The sequence below is a fragment of the Lutjanus erythropterus genome, chromosome 12 (genome assembly GCF_056507025.1).
Source record: "Lutjanus erythropterus isolate fLutEry1 chromosome 12, fLutEry1.hap2, whole genome shotgun sequence".
NCBI lineage: Eukaryota > Metazoa > Chordata > Actinopteri > Lutjaniformes > Lutjanidae > Lutjanus > Lutjanus erythropterus.
Window position 1 is genome coordinate 35,354,397 of NC_139328.1, and position 16,626 is coordinate 35,371,022.

The 16,626-nt window shown below is 38.9% G+C and overlaps 1 protein-coding gene across 2 annotated transcripts in view; it reads left to right on the forward strand.

The window, feature by feature from the left end:
- Positions 1-15,392, forward strand: part of LOC146318369 (solute carrier family 53 member 1) — a 57,783-nt gene extending 42,391 nt beyond the window's left edge. The window contains exons 4-17 of one of the 2 annotated variants that reach the window (XM_084732364.1): positions 73-296; positions 2,666-2,815; positions 3,008-3,091; positions 3,227-3,308; positions 3,752-3,772; positions 6,178-6,267; positions 6,452-6,549; positions 6,656-6,835; positions 8,218-8,383; positions 8,501-8,695; positions 10,249-10,415; positions 10,551-10,690; positions 12,293-12,514; positions 13,792-15,392. In XM_084732364.1, the coding sequence (XP_084588490.1) occupies positions 73-296; positions 2,666-2,815; positions 3,008-3,091; positions 3,227-3,308; positions 3,752-3,772; positions 6,178-6,267; positions 6,452-6,549; positions 6,656-6,835; positions 8,218-8,383; positions 8,501-8,695; positions 10,249-10,415; positions 10,551-10,690; positions 12,293-12,514; positions 13,792-13,846 (1,874 nt within the window). In that variant the 3' untranslated portion in view covers positions 13,847-15,392. The remainder of the gene's footprint in view (positions 1-72; positions 297-2,665; positions 2,816-3,007; positions 3,092-3,226; positions 3,309-3,751; positions 3,773-6,177; positions 6,268-6,451; positions 6,550-6,655; positions 6,836-8,217; positions 8,384-8,500; positions 8,696-10,248; positions 10,416-10,550; positions 10,691-12,292; positions 12,515-13,791) is intronic. The other variant, XM_084732365.1, reaches the window with a different exon arrangement.
- The last annotated feature ends 1,234 nt before the right edge of the window (positions 15,393-16,626 follow it).

The following is a 16,626-nucleotide window of genomic DNA, read 5'->3' on the forward strand; positions in this document are numbered from 1 at the left end:
ATATCTGACGGTATATTGAGCATATTATCCTGCAGTGGCTTTCTATCATCTCTTCCCTTCTCTTCCCTCCAGAAAAGCTGGCTGAGGCTCAGCGGCGATTCGCCACGCTGCAGAACGAGCTGCAGTCATCTTTGGACGCCCAGAGGGAGAGCTGGGCTAACGGGCGGGGCCTGAGGAGGAGGAAGACGGTGTTCGCCCTGTCACAGCAGGAGCGATGCAAACACAGGAACATAAAGGACCTGCAGCTGGCCTTCTCCGAGTTCTACCTCAGCCTCATACTGCTGCAGAACTATCAGGTGCACATCCATGTCATCACAACAGTAGACATGCAAACAAAGAAAGGCACATGCTCATATTTTACTTACTGTTTATTTTATTAGTTTGACAAAGTCAGTCTGAAAGGTTTATTTCCATTTGTTGTCTCCGGCAAGATGTTAATTCTGCAAAACGTATTATGACATGTAAGAATTATTTCCTCAGCAGACCAGTGGTTTTCATAGTAGGAGGTGGGCCCCTTTAGCAATTTTACTGTTTCCTCCACTCTCCAGAGTCAGAAACTAATAAATGCCTTTGAACAGAGCTATGTTATGTATTCGGTGTGGTCTGGAGTTATATAAAACACCAATATTTGGCTGTCTCGGCTCAATTGTTAAGTGTCTATTGGACCAAATAACATAATCATGATCTGATAGACATCCAGGAATTGAGTGAAACTAAGAAAGTAAACTAAGGACGGTTGTAAATGTAAGATGATATAAAGGTATCTTGTTACCATTTTACATAATTTCCATTCACTAATTATTGTTTTTAGTAATAAGTTAATAATAGTTAGTTCTGAAAGCAGAAGTCTAGTAAAAACAATGGTAAGCTGACATTCAGGGACAATAGATGTACAATTTATTGAATAAATATGGTCAGGGCACACCTGTTCACATTCCTACAGTATAAACTGCTTCAGAAATACATCTACTAAAAATGCATTAATGATTGGACAATTTCTTCAGCCACAATAAAGCTGGCTTCCATTGCTGCATAATTTTTTGGCTTTTGTTGCTTTACTTGGTGGCTAAGGTTAGCATAATTGGCTCCGGGTAAGATGTGGTAGCACCGCCAAATATTTTGTATCTTTGGCACTGCCGCTGCCTCATTACAAACATGACATACCAGCTTGTCACTGTTAAGCACAAAGATGAATTTGCATTTACATTTCATATTAAATTGCTGTCCCTCTCCATCAGCTTTTCTTTTCTTGGACACTTTGCTAGGCTGATAGTGTCAATGTTATGAGCTACAACCACTTGGCTGGACTTCCACTGCTGGAAACAACAATATTCAGACTCTGTTTAGTGTGTACTGACATAGAGCACCTGAGCACTTTCAGTGTGCAAGTCACAAAATCTGGATGCATTTTGGGACATGTAGTTTAGGGTCACACAAAATGGAATTGTATTGTGCAAATTACATTATGTGCAAGCTTTCGTGGGCCACCTAAAATGGTGGCAGGCTGGATTTGGCCTGCTGGCCTTGACATGTTTGACATGATTTGGAGGGAGAATTTTTGAGCAGATAAAGCTGAGAATCTGTTTGTTGTGAGTGCTGTAGATGTGATACTAATAATATAAGTCATTGAAAAAATGTAAAAAGGACAGGAAGACGTACAGGAAGACCAGTTTTCCCTCTGACAGTGCAACTTTATACAAATTGTAGTTCAAGCTGCACTAATCAATATGTCTGTACAAACAGTGGATCAAAAGACCTTAGCCCTTACACGGGAGATTTATGTATCATTTATAGCACAGGATTGTATAATGAGATTAAATTGTACAAAATCCAGGAAGTCTTACATGAGTTATGCAGAACAACCAGGAAGAAATAACCACTAAGGCACTCTGTCTTCTGTTGAAATTGCACTATACATTTATTTATTCTTCAAGCAAAGGCAGCTGCTTTTTTCCTGTGGCTGTCTGCATAACTCAAGTACGATTTCCTAAATTTTTGTCTGCCTCACTAAAGCACACCTGTTGGACAAGCCCTACGAGCCATGTAGCATTCTCTTGTCCCATTATGAACTTTTGTGATTAAGTTGTACTTCCCTGTTGGATATTCACAAAAACAAATGTCAGCGTGTATAATACAAATATTAAATGCAGTAGAATGGCTGAATATTAAAAGTTGTAGCAATAAAAATTACACAAACTTTTAATGATGAAGTGCAGAGGATAAAGTAAGTAGTTTCAAAGTCTGAAAACTGCCTGAACTGAAAGAACAGCATTTCTCGTTGCTAAGATAAATTTGAATTTGAACAATATATAGACTGTTAATAGTTTAAAGTATGCTAAAATATATAAATATAAATGATTACAAACACATAACAAATACACAGGATAGATAAAAACTAACCCAACTATAATAAATGAACACTACACAACAGTCCTAGTACTAATAACAACAATATAATTAAAATTTCCAGCTTCAAATTTCAGCACTGCACTGCACAAGTCTGCATTTTATCTACATTCCTAATCCCAGCTGTACCACATGCAGAGCCTTGTAGCTCATTTATAGATTCACACCCTCCATCAGCTGCATTTAATCAGCTGGTTTTGACAGCTTTGATTCTTCTTTCATGAAATGCTTTTCTGTCTCCCTCTGCGCGCCTCTGCAGAACCTGAACTTCACAGGTTTCAGGAAGATCCTGAAGAAGCATGATAAGATTTTGGAGACGTCGAGGGGGGCCGACTGGAGGGTGGCCCACGTTGAAGTGGCTCCATTTTACACATGCAAGAAGATCACGCAGCTCATCTCTGAGACCGAGGTGCACACGCCTCTTCATTTTCAAAAATTCAAAAATGCTTCACTAGCATTGCTATGGTTAAGTACAATATTGCTAAATCAGGTTATACTATGTCCACATGGTCATTATTACAAATCAGAGGTAAAAGGTTGAGCTAAGGTTATTATTAGTTAGGAAGAGACCAGTCATCAAAATTCTCTCTCTGTCTTTCAGGCGTTGGTCACAACTGAGTTGGAAGGAGGTGACAGGCAGAGGGCCATGAAGAGGCTGAGAGTGCCTCCATTGGGAGCTGCACAGGTCAGACACACACACGCACACGCACACACACACACACTCATACTGTACATCCTTTGCCCATTATTTTTTTCCATGTCCTGCAAACGCTGCTGTCCTGTTCCGAGGTGCTGACTGTGTTTCTCTGTCTGCCTACAGCCTGCTCCTGCTTGGACCACATTTAGAGTCGGGCTCTACTGTGGAGTATTCCTCGTCTTAATAGTCACTGTGGTCATTACAGGTAACGCACTCACACTCTCCTCAAACTAGAAGTGCAACATAAATTATGCATCTAAGAATATTTTAAGATTTAATGGTCTGAAACGTTTAATCATTTAGTGAGTTACTTTTTACTTCCTGGAATATGAGAGGTCAGTGTGTCCAGGCCAGAAATATACTGCAGTATTTTAGTTAGTGCTGGTCAAAGCAGAACACACTGTACTTTAATTTCAGGAAGAAAAAACTGAATCACTGCCTCAAAATGAGGAAATGACTGTATTTTTCATGTTTAGAAATAGTTTTAAATATCACTACCTAAAAATGTTTTTGACATTGAACATCGTCCTATATTACTAAAGGAATTAATAAAAGAATAGGCTTCTGGGCTTTTAACCCTCGGCTTGTTATTTTTCGTTTGTTAAATTTATGCACATAAATAAAAATCCAAGTGTCTTTCCTCTACAGCTCGCAAAAACAGCAAATCAGGTTGGGACTGTTTCTGTGTGTGAAAACATGACAACAGACAGTACCAGTCAAAAGTCTGGACACATCTTCTAATTCAGTGTTTTTTCTTTATTTTTAATTATTTTTCTACATTGTAGATTAAAACTGGAGACATCAAAGTAGTGATCATAAACAATGTAAAAATAAAGCAAAATATATTTTCGCTTTTTAAGAATCTAAAACATAAGACTCTTGCACTCTGTCTTCTGCACTTGCAATCAAAGATTAATAACAACAACATTACAACATAATAACATTATTATTTAATCTTTGATCTTTGATGCATTACATGCCTGTGAAACATACGTGTAAAGGCTCACATATCACACGCATACTATATACTTGGATACTGGATAACACGTGGAGGATGTTCATAAAAATAATCTGTTATATTTCAGATCTTTATTTCATAGTAGATCAATTAATTTTTTCTTGATAGATCAAATTCTTAATGACCAATTCATCAATTAATTGTTATCATCCATTGCTGCTACCTTTTGCTTTAATGACCGTTTTGCACACTTAATTCTTACAAGAATTAAGAAAAAACATTAAATAAGAAGTGTGTCCAAACTTTCAACTGGTACTGTACTATATAACCAAAAGTCATCATCTGAAAATCTAACTGCTGCTGTTGCTATTTAACTGCTACACTTATTATCCCTACCAGGCACAAGCCAGGGGGAGATCATGTGATGCGTTGTGTGTGTGTGCGTGTGATGGTGTGTGCGTGTGTGAACAGCTAATCTGGCATACTACTGGACCAATCAGCCTAAAAACTTTTATGCACATTTATGACTGTATGTTTGATGAAGTAATTCACAATTTTTGAAAAGCCTTTATAAAGCCTATATACTGTATAACCTATACCAACAGCTGACACCTCGTTCCTCATAAACAGCAGGTCGTGACCACAAAGCATCAGCAACCGCTTAAACAAGGCTAACCTACTAGCAGTGTTGGGGAGTTACTAGTTACAAGTACAAACCACAGTTCCAACAAAGTTGGGATGCTGTGTAAAACATATAAAAACATAATGCAATGACTTGCAAATCATTTTTGACCTATACCCAATTGAATACAGTACTAAGACAGACTAAGATATTTAACGTTAGTGTGCGCTAGTACCCATGGCATCATGGGTAACTGTCACATTTGTGAAGACCCCATTAATGCTGAAAGGTACATAGAGGTTTTGAGCGACATATGCTGCCATCCAGATGACGTCCTTTTCAGAGATGTCCCTGCTTATTTTAGATGGCACATTCTGCGTGTGTTACAATATTGTGGGGGTACTAGACAAGTCTGCTTGAAGTCCAGACGTGTCTCCCATTGAAAATGTGTGGTGCGACAACAGAGACCCCTGACTGTTGAGCACCTGAAGTCGTATATCAAGCAAGAATGGGAAAGAATTGTGTTTTCAAAACTTGAACAGTTAGTGTCCTCAGTTTGCAAATGCTTACATTGTGCAGTGTTGTCAAAAGAAAAGGTGGTAAACATGATCCTGTCCCAGCTTTTCTGGAACATGTTGCAGGAATCAAATTCAGAATGGATTTTTATTTTTGAAGAACAATGAAGTTTATCAGTTTGAATATTAAATATCTTGTCTTTGTACTATATTCAATTGAATATAGGTAGGAAATCATTGCAGTTTGTTTTTATTTAGGTTTTACAAAACTTCCCAACTTTTATGGAAATGGGGTTTGTAATTAACAGGAAATCTGTAATATATTTACTGTAATAAATCATAAAATGACCACGATGTGTCATCAGAGATCAACAAAACATGCTAAGTTCAAATACTCATATCATGCTCTGATGTCAGCACTGCAGCCACAGTGTCCTCCTTTGAAATTTCTATTCTGAACTGGAATAACTGTTTTTGTATGCCTGTTTCATGTTAATTAGAGTTCAAATTAATGTTGAAGTTTGATGTTTGATTTAACTTATAAATAAATCATGAGTCACATGTTTATGGAGTTTGGCAGTCAGTGAGACAGGCAGTAAATCTGTGACGATTCGTGCGTCCTGCATTCCTGCTGTGCTCCTGTAGCCTGCCTGACCTTCCCCAAATCTGGGGAAGAGTTTAATTACATAATGTCACCCCATTCCATCTCCATTACTTTTATGCAGAAGGGCAAAGTGGAATAACTGTGCAGCAGACCCTCCTTGAACAGGCTGTGCAAAAAGGAGCTTCTGATGCAGCATCGACAGATGGTGTTTTTACAGTGGTGCTTCAGCCAAACTGCTCTGTTTGAAAATGCTTATTTCCTCATATGAACAATAAAATCCACTGCCTTCTAAAGTCATTTATGCTGAATGATCTGGTGTCCATGTTCTCACTCTTTTTCCTTTGTCTTTGTCCCTGTCTCTCTCTCTGTCACCAGGAGCTGTGGTGATCCGTAGTGCTGATGTTTGGCCTATGGTCAGGATCTACAGAGGAGGCTTCCTGTTAATAGAATTCCTCTTCCTGTTAGGTATACACACACACACACACACACACACACACACACACATACACACACACACTATGATGCTAATTTGGGAGGCAGGTTTCCGGGCATTCACTTCAGGAGAAGAAAGTTAAGAAAACAAGCTTGTTGTATCCCAGTAATACCTGAAAAAATACAGCTGCCATATTAATGTGTGTCTGTTTTCCAGGCATCAACACCTACGGCTGGAGGCAGGCAGGCGTTAACCATGTACTCATATTTGAACTCAACCCTAGAAACAACCTGTCACACCAACATCTGTTTGAGGTCTGAACACACAAACACACATGCAAACATGCTGTCAAACACACAACAAATGGCTCAAGACCCTCAAGTCATAATGAGATATGGAAATAAGTTTGTGTTTGTGCAGATTGCAGGTCTGTTGGGGGTGCTGTGGTGCGTCAGCCTGCTGTCCTGCCTCTTCAGCGACAGCATCCTGGTACCGATGCAGGCTAACCCTCTGGCTCTTTATGGTTTCTTTCTCCTCTTCCTCATCAACCCCTTCAAGACCTGCTACTACAAGTCACGCTTCTGGCTGCTCAAACTCCTGGTATTGTCACACACTATTACACACAGCTACACAGCCTTAATCTTTGTTTTTTCTGTAAGGTTTCTGTCACCACTGTTCATCTTTTGTGCAACTGTACAGTATATTATATTATCAGCACTAAATTATTTGTTATAGTTTGTAGCTCATGCAGAGTTGTTGAAACCACATTTATGGGAAAAAAGTTAAATTGAATGTTTTGGTTGAGCAGCAGGCAGCCCTACCACAGAAATAATACATATTCTGTCTTTGTCCATAAAAATCAGTGAGGTAAGGACTGACAGTGAGTAGGAAATGTTTTAAACCAAAGAAAAGATGTGGTTCACATGCCTCTCTCATGTTTTGCTGTGGATAGAGGACCATAAATTTGGGGTTCAACTAACTTAAGTAAAACTTACATTCAGTATTGATTTATGTGACATTGATTTTCCAATCATTTAGTCTAGAAAGTGTCCTAAAATGTCCATTACAACTTTTCAGAGCTCAAGGTGACAACATCACATCGCTTGTTTTGTCTGACCAACATGGAAAGATATTTGATTTACAATAATAAAGTAAAGCAGCACTTTCTCACTTTCATTAAGCTCAAGTCACTGAATATTTAACATTTTTCAGGAACAAATGACTTGAACTAAGGCTTGAAGCTAACTGAATAATGGTTTAATGGTTTCAGCTCTACATATGTATGTGAAAGAATATGAAATTAAACAGTGGTAAGGATTCATATAAAGACACCTCTCTGAATTGTAGCTTGCAAATATGAGTGTCTTAGTCATTTTTTCCCACCACAGCTCTGAATGCAGTGAACTAATCTACACCCCCCAATGGTATCACTCCACAGAAAGAAGCGTCCATCGTTCATGAGCAGATGCACACTTCCTTCTGTGCGGTGATACAGCTGGAAGGTGTAATTGGATCAAAATGATGCATTTTTGATTTAATGTGGAACTGTCCATTTAAAGATATTTTCCCAACTGTCTATATACATTATAAACATCACGAATAGAATAATGATTTGTAATGTTTCTTGGTGTTTCTACCAAGTGTTTGTATTGAAGAATTCAGTTATCTAACTAAAAAAAATGAAAGTTTTTGTTTGTTCTTCTTTACAGTCACATGGGCACAATATATCTTACTATGAATGCTGGAATGTGATTGAATGAGGTTTGTTTTGAGGCCAGTTTATTCGAAAATGCAATCCTTGTTGAGAGGTTTGAACACCAGTTGTCAGCACCCGCAATAAAATACCATATACAAAGTTCACTTTTAAAAGAATAAGTGAAAGGGAAACAGTGATTTAGTCCACTCTAACTGAACTTATGAATAATAGAGTTTGAAGAGAAACTGCTAGTACACTGTCCTCTCTGTCCCGTTTTTTTTCACAGTTCCGAGTGGTGACAGCTCCGTTTCATCGTGTCGGCTTCGCAGATTTCTGGCTGGCTGACCAGCTGAACTCTCTGGTGGTTGTTCTGATGGATCTGGAGTACATGATCTGTTTCTACAGTTTTGAACTGGACTGGAAAAAACATGACGGGCTCATCAGCAGTTCAGGTGAGACTGTTAAACAGTTAGCAGTTAAATGCATCTTCAGATAACCTTGACGGTGATCCGCTGATGACAGACACACACCTTATCCTGACCGCACTCTGTCAATGTCGTCCTCTGCAGGTATAGATGTGTGTAACTCCTACTCCTATGGCGTGCGTGCGGTGATCCAGTGTCTTCCTGCTTGGTTCCGATTCGTCCAGTGTCTGCGACGTTACCGTGACACCAAACGAGCCTTCCCTCACCTGGTTAATGCTGGGAAATATTCCACTTCCTTTTTTGTTGTCACCTTCGCAGCCCTGTACAGCACACATAAAGGTACATACAACTTTATTGGGATATCTTTTGCAGAGTGCACCAGGCCTTTATTTGAGACAGACCATTATTTCTGATTTTCACAATGTTTTAAGTATATTCTCCATAACTGAGTAAGATGTCTCCCTGTTTTCTGATCCTCTTTTGTTTTACTATATTCACTTCTTCCATTTCCTTTTTGTTTTGATACATTTTGCTTATTGTACAGTTTCATTTGTACAACAGTCATGTCATCGTCCCTGAGAAAACAAATGATAAGGAAACAAGATTCACATTCCAGACAACAAACTCAAACATATTCATTCATCCAGGTCATTCAGCTTTGCTTTATTGTCATTTGGCATGAATTTCATACGGATGCTTCACATTTAAAAGCCTTCCAGCAGCTCAAAGAGCACAATTCATTTCTTTGCTGGTAGTCTATCAATATTGAACATGTCACACATCTTTTATCCAGCATACCATGACTCATACTGACTCTGTTATGTTGACAGTTACTCATGCTAGCAATTATTTAAATACCAGCTTTTGTATAAGAATTGATGATACCGTACAGATTACAGGCTTAATCTCAGGTTCTGTGCCTGTAATTAAAATTTACCATCCTCTAGTTCCATAAACGGATAGTTTAGAGCTCTTTAAGTGTGGTTGTATGACATACTTATCCATAGTCAGTTTTTTACCAGCTTTAGATGGCGGTCGGCATGCCCCCAGTTTGGAGAAGCAACAGCAGTACCGGTGTAGGAAGCAAAGCAATGTACTGCCATGGACAGGGTCAGCAACAATTTTAGCCATCTAACAAAATCAGTGTCAGTTTAAGTGTACTCTATATTTAGAATATTTTCAGCACTTTACCTTGATGTCAGACAGTCTTATCTGCTGGAACAAGCCAAATATTGCTCTCATTAAAGCCGCCAGACTCCTCTGGAAAAAAAACTGTAATTTTACATCCTAGAACATGGGAGTTGCTTTATCTTGAAACTAAACCTTTAAACCTAAAGTTACAGAATAACAGAATCTAAATAACAAATCAAAGTAGCAGTAGACAAGCAGCTCCTGTGTTCTGTGAGGTAAAATTACTGAGCCTGGTGGCTTTTGATAGAGCAGTATTTGGCTTATATGACAGCTGGTTCTAGCAGAAAAGGCAATCTGACAGCAAGGTAAAGTGATGAAAATGTTAATAAATATAACATAAACTTAAACTGATACTGATTTGCCTAAACTGTTACTGATTACTTTGCTTCCTACGCTTGTACTCCTACCACATTTCAAATAACCCGAATTGTCTTTTAATCCTTAGACAATGAGAAAAAATGACAAAAAGAAAGTAAAAGGATCTTTCCCAGTGAGACTTTAGTGTTTATGTTTTGTCACTGTTTATTTAGATTAATGCACTGTTCCCTGATGTATTTAAGAAGCCACAGTAACAGCAGGTTAATAGACAGAAATAATTAAGATTTTCATAAAGTATGAGCTTTTGATGAATCACTTTTGTGTAGAAAATAAAGTCATGCCAGCTGTCCAACCTCACACCCGTGTGTCTCTCTCGTCCTCAGCTGAAGCCCACACTGATGCCCAGATCTTCTTCTACTTGTACATCAGCTGTTTAGTGATCAGCTCATGTTACACACTGGTCTGGGATCTGAAGATGGACTGGGGCCTGTTTGACCGCAATGCAGGGGAGAATACCTTCCTGAGAGAGGAGATAGTCTACCCACATAAGGTATTTCTTCATGTGCTGGAGGAGAATGACTGATACACCAGTTTGACCCTGTCAGCATGAGTCATTGGCAGTATAAACTGTCATGTGATGATGTGTTTAACTGTTGCTCCTCTTGTGCTCTGTCTCCCCCTGCAGGCCTATTACTACAGTGCCATAGTGGAGGATGTGATGCTGCGTTTTTCATGGACTTTGACTATTACCCTCAGCACACTCACTGATGTGCAGGGCATCTCTGACATACTGGCAACTATACTGGCCCCAATGGAGGTCTTTAGGTACACACAATCACTCTGTTTTCCTCCTGTTATTTATCTGCAGCCCTTCTACTCCTGCTCTTGTGTAGACTTCAGCATGAAACCTATTCTTGAGAACTGGGACAATCACGTCTTACCAAAACAACCTTTAAAAAAGTATTATTACCAACACTGTAGTTACAGCTTTTTGCTGAAATTAAATTCTTTAAAGATTTATATATATGAAATTTTTGAAGTGTTTTGGTTTGCTTTATTCATTTTTTTTTATTATTTCTATACTTGCTCTATGCCAGAAAACACACTTGTCCCAGACAAGAATTCACAACTTCAAATTATTTAAAAACAATACCTACTGATAACATAAGTGTAAAATTGTGCTATTATAATCATCTCTGTTTTAGAATGAGCTTTATATGAAAATGTTGGACCTGTAAAGGTGGGAGTACGCTCAAGCACTGGTAAACTTTCTATCTTTGAACAGATTCATTCAATAATATTTCTATCAGATGTTTCTCAACTGTAACATGTCAACTCTGTAGTCCTTCTAAATCAAAGTTAAATAAGAATTACAGTTTAAAAATATTTTGATCAACATTAAGAGACACTTTAAAAAATAAAATGGCTGCTAACTATGGTGTGACGGAAAAGTTTAACATTATGTCAGCTTTGTAAGATGTCCATGGACTTGATGTCTACATTTATTAAAAAAATCACAAAAATTTAATCACCATGAGGTTGGCTTGTAACAAGGTTTATTAGTCAAGGGTTTGATCTTTTAAAATCTATTTTTCAGCATAACTGAATAGTAAGAATAATCACATACGAATGTGGAAATTCTGTTCTGTGTTTAACACAGCTGTAGGCTTAGATCTGGTAGGAACAGTGATAAATAATTAAATTAACCAAAGGAAAAACAGGAAGTAGATAAGACTAGATAAGCTCCATTAGCTGTTGATCAAACAGCTGAAAGGGCTGTTAACTGCATGGCTAACTGAACTAAATAGCTAATGGCAGCTACAGATAGCAGCAGTTAGTAGTAAAGCTATTTGTCCATCAAGACTGTCCATCAATCACGGAGAGTTCAGGCGGAACAGCTGGAGGACATCAGAGAGAAAATATTTTCTCCATAAAAGTCAGAGCTGCTGTAAATCACCTTGATACAAAGATGCCGACTGAGCAGGTTGATGGGTGCATCCCTGTAACCTCACTGACATGCTGTACCAGGAGCAGATGAGCAATAAAGACATCTGCAAGTAGTTGACATCAGCTTGTCCCAAAAGTAGAAAAAAATCTTGGAAATGTTGCATTCAGAGTAGTCTGAAACCTGAGGGATTTTTTGCTTACAGGGATTACTTTTACATATATTTACATCAATTATTTGAAACCTTGTCCACATTTAATATGAACCTCTGAAATTGTATCATTATATGTATGACACAAAATTAATTTATTATCTAAACCGTCATCCATGCTCCCCTAACTTGAAGAAATAAATTGTGACTGCTGATACAGCGTGTGATGATGATTTGTTGACATGAGGATGAGGCCTTTTGGTATGATAATATGTGAAGCACAGAATTTAAGTGAAATCAGCCACTGACTGCCAGCATTTGTCCTTCTCAGACGTTTTGTGTGGAACTTCTTCCGTTTGGAGAACGAACACCTGAACAACTGTGGTGAGTTCAGGGCCGTCAGAGACATCAGCGTGGCTCCGCTCAACGCAGACGACCAGACCCTCCTGGAGCAGATGATGGACCAGGAGGATGGAGTCAGGAATCGGCAGGGCAAGAAGAGCTGGAAGAGAAGCTACAGCATGAGTCTACGCAGGCCACGACTGGCCTCACAGTGAGTCTTAACAACATCGCAGGAGAACATGAACTGGTGAAGGTGATAGGTTGACACAGATTGGGCTCAGAAGCTACAGATTAATAACAAATTTAAAACCTGCATTACAATTTAGGTTACGGAGATAGGAGTGTTCTGTGTCTGATGACACAGATAAGCTAACAAAACTGTAACCTATAAAGTTGTTTCTTAACTTAAACGTTGCCTTAACCTCAAGATTAAATATACAAAACATCTCACGCTTAACCTTAAGTTCAAGCAAAATTAACAATAATTTACCTGATCATCACTTAAAGAAGATAAGATACACTTCGTTTTTGGCTCCTTGCACTGCTGGTATGGCTGCATCTGCAACTAACATTAGATTCCTTGCAGAAAAGGGAAAAACAACAAAGTAAACTTAGAAGTGCACTAAACAAAAAAATCCATAATTTATGGTGTATATATGAGGCATCTAAGCCATATAAATCCAGAGAATGTCAAAGTCTGTTATTGATCTCCTCTTGAAAAATAAGAAAATAGTGGGGACCAGAGTTCCAGGAAAAATATGTTTATTCTAACTTTAGTCTCTGTAATGGTAGGATCTGTGATAACTGGTCTCGGCACAGCCTAAGTAGGAGAGGATTTGTTTACTCCAAAATAAATACATTTCTTTGCAAAGTGTGCTATGATAATTAATATTCTGCATTTTTAGATCTAATTGGAAATCTGGAATATCATTTAATAAATACAAACTTGGATTTATATTAAATTCTATTTTCAGAAAGAATGAATAAACTGAATTCCAGAAACTTTTTAACAGATGATGTCAAAACATAGGCATGAATGTTCCTTCCTCAGTTTTTCATCTTGGACAGTGAGGTGTATTATCTTTTGAAATCTTTGGTAGTATTTATCCCTGCTAAGGAGCAGGATTTAAGAAAAATCAACTCATATTAACAGGTTGTGGACTCAAACAGACCAGCACTTGTCAGTTTTTTGTGCTGATTGTTGTAATCTCCCAATATTATCCAATAGTTTGTACTGTAATATTGTTGTCCTCCTTTAATTGTGCCCAGTGTTTTTGGGCTGCACAGCTTTTTTTAATGTGCAAGAGTCTTTAAATGCCTTTAAACTTACAATGATTACAGTAGTTTGAAGCAGTTTAATCAAAGTCTGATGTCATTTGGAGTTTTCACTGTGGTAAAAATACTCAAACTCTGTGGCATCAACATGCTGACCTGCGCTGTAATCCTGTGTGGTGTGAGTCAGCACTTTCTTTCTTTTCCCTACTTTAGGTCCAAGACCCGTGACACCAAGGTCTTGATAGAGGACACCGACGACGACTCCTGACATCAGGCCACGCCCCTCGCCTGGGTCCAGAATTTATTCAAAGGAGGAAATTCCACCTCCTAACCGAGGAATTACCCAGCGAGTTGGGCGTTAAACTTTCAACCAAGGACGAGTTTGAAACTCTCATGCCTACATAATCCTGTCTCCAATGCATGAGCCTCTGCTAGGGTTCAGGACTATTTCAAGGGAGGAACTTGGACCTCTTGAACAAACAACCCAGCAACATGGCCATCGAACTCTTGCACCTACCTTCAATAATAACCAGGGGTGGGCTTATCACTTACCTTACCCGAGCAGTGGGTGAAAAACTTCCTTGTTATCCACAGCCACCTACAGGTGGACCCTTGAACTACACCCACTCCTCAGCCATTGCTTGGGCTCTCCTCAAAGCCTCAGCCTAGCATGAACAACGCAGCTAAATGGAACGCAAGCCGACCACCCTGACTGGAAGTGTCCCCGCTCCCTCTCGGTGCCACACAGCTCCCCCACAGGGAGAGGCTGACAACTTCAAGCCTATTGCTGTTGAGGACCAAAAGGTTTTCTCCCTGCCTTTAGCTATTAGTCTCCACCTACACTCCCAGCAACCAGGAAATGCTTTTATCAATTATTTACCATTCACCTCGACAGATCTCATGTCAGCGTGTAATTCGGACCTCAGAATGAACCTAAAACCCCTTTTTCCCCAATAAGAGGATGAAAAGGGTTGAAAAGTGTCCTCCTCCTCCTTCTTGGCAACTTTTTAGGCCTTGTGACCTTCTCTCTCACCCCTGGCGTCCACATGGGCTCACAGACTATGCTGACGGACATTTGACGCCAATCAGTCACTGGCTTGACTCCCTCGCTCTTCAACTTGCCCCTTCAAATCATCACAGAGCTGCCTACCTGCACCTTACACGCTTTAGAAACACACACACACACACACACAAACACACAAACACACACACACACACACACACACACACAGAAACACGCACTTTGTAGGAAGAGTGAATTGGAGCGGAATGCCTTTTGTGTGTTCACACACACAAAATGTGATTTAATATGTTTTATTGTTCATGGATGTGCAACGCTTGACCATCAATCTTTTTGAGACCCTGGGAATAAAACACACACATAGACTAGGAATTATTTGTAACCGTGGTTGTAAATATGAGATGGACCAAAGTAAGAGGTGGTGTCAAAATATTCCGAAATATCAAATACTCCTTAAAATAAAACAAATAAAAATAAAAAAAAGTGCTGAGTTCAGACTGTATGGAACAGCAGCTGGAATGACTGTTCAGCCATGGAGCTGAGAAGGAAATTTAAACTTTTGTTTCCGGAAAAAGATGAAGATCATTTTAATTAATCATCCTGCGGTAACCCCTGGTCACCCCATGTGGAAAAAAAAAAAAAACTGTCCTCCATCTGGAAATGATTTTGCTGAATGTATGCCAGCTTATTTATGTACGTATGAATGGAAGAGATGCCTAAATGCCACCTGTCAACCCAAGTTTTTGGAAACTTTAAGATGATCGCCAAGAAATTTTAATTGTGTCCCCGGAAATCTTGATTGAAAAAAACACGAAGACTTATGACTTATGAAGCAGTCATTTTTGTCTGTGAAAGTGGTTGATTGAAAAGTGACCGTGAAAAGGGGGGAAGGTCACCTGTCTGTCACATACTGGTCCAAACTGCCACAATCAAGGTGGTATAGTTCAGCTTGAATCTGAATGCAGCAGCTGTTGCAGTTGGTTTGGTAATGAAGGATCCAAGTGGGAGTCAATCTTATGCTGTGGTTGGTTGAAAGAAATGACAAGTCATTTTTAATATATTTTATTTTCAGTATGTAGTTGTACTGTTCAACATATTTTATGAGTCTACCATATATTCTCAAATAGCATCCTGGTCCATTATTACCTCCATGGCAGAGAAAACCAGGACTTTATTTGCCTTTTTATTCTTAGTTTCCCCTGCTTCCCAGTTAATGCAAACTCAAAACTTCCTGCATGTTTACCTTTTGTCTTGATAAATCAGTTTTCCACAGCACTAATTCCATCAGTACAACAACAGAGTCATGTCACTATCACCACTGTGCTGCTCGGTTTCTCCTCTCTAACAGTTAATTCCAGTGACTTTTCTTTTTTGTTGGGTTTTTTTTCCAGACATTTCTCACTGCCATCAGTGAAACTCAACAGTTGCAGCAGCTTGGTCAATCTCCTGCGCTTCAAAGAATGACACTGTCTGTACCCATCTAGCATGATCTTTGAAAGCGTGCTTCTCAAGGCTTATCTATTAACTCTTAAAGTCAGGTGACACAGTATAAAGAGTGAGTATGGAGACGGGGGTTTGTGAATGCAACCGTGCTCAGTTTGATTCTGTGCTGCAGCCCAGCGCAGTGGAGTTTGCAGCCGCTTGAAGGTATTAATTTAAATGTAAACTAATTTAGTCACTTTCTTTAAAGTTCCTCATTATTTTGTTAACCAAATGCTTTTATTATGAAGCAGCAAAATCAGGAAATGCAGTGGTATTCATCGGTAACTTAGCATCATTCCTATCAGCTGAGAGCGATCATAAAAAGTAAAATGAGGCAGATACCAGAAAGTAGGGATGTCCCGATACAACTTTTTCACTTCCGATATGATACCGATATTGCAGCCTTGAGTATTGGCCAATACCGATATCGATCCGCTACAATATCAGTACGAATCATACATACTTGTATTACTTATTTTGTAGTGTGGAATGTTAGAAAAGGCTTGATCAAGTGATGTTACTCAAACAGAGAACAATAATCAGCA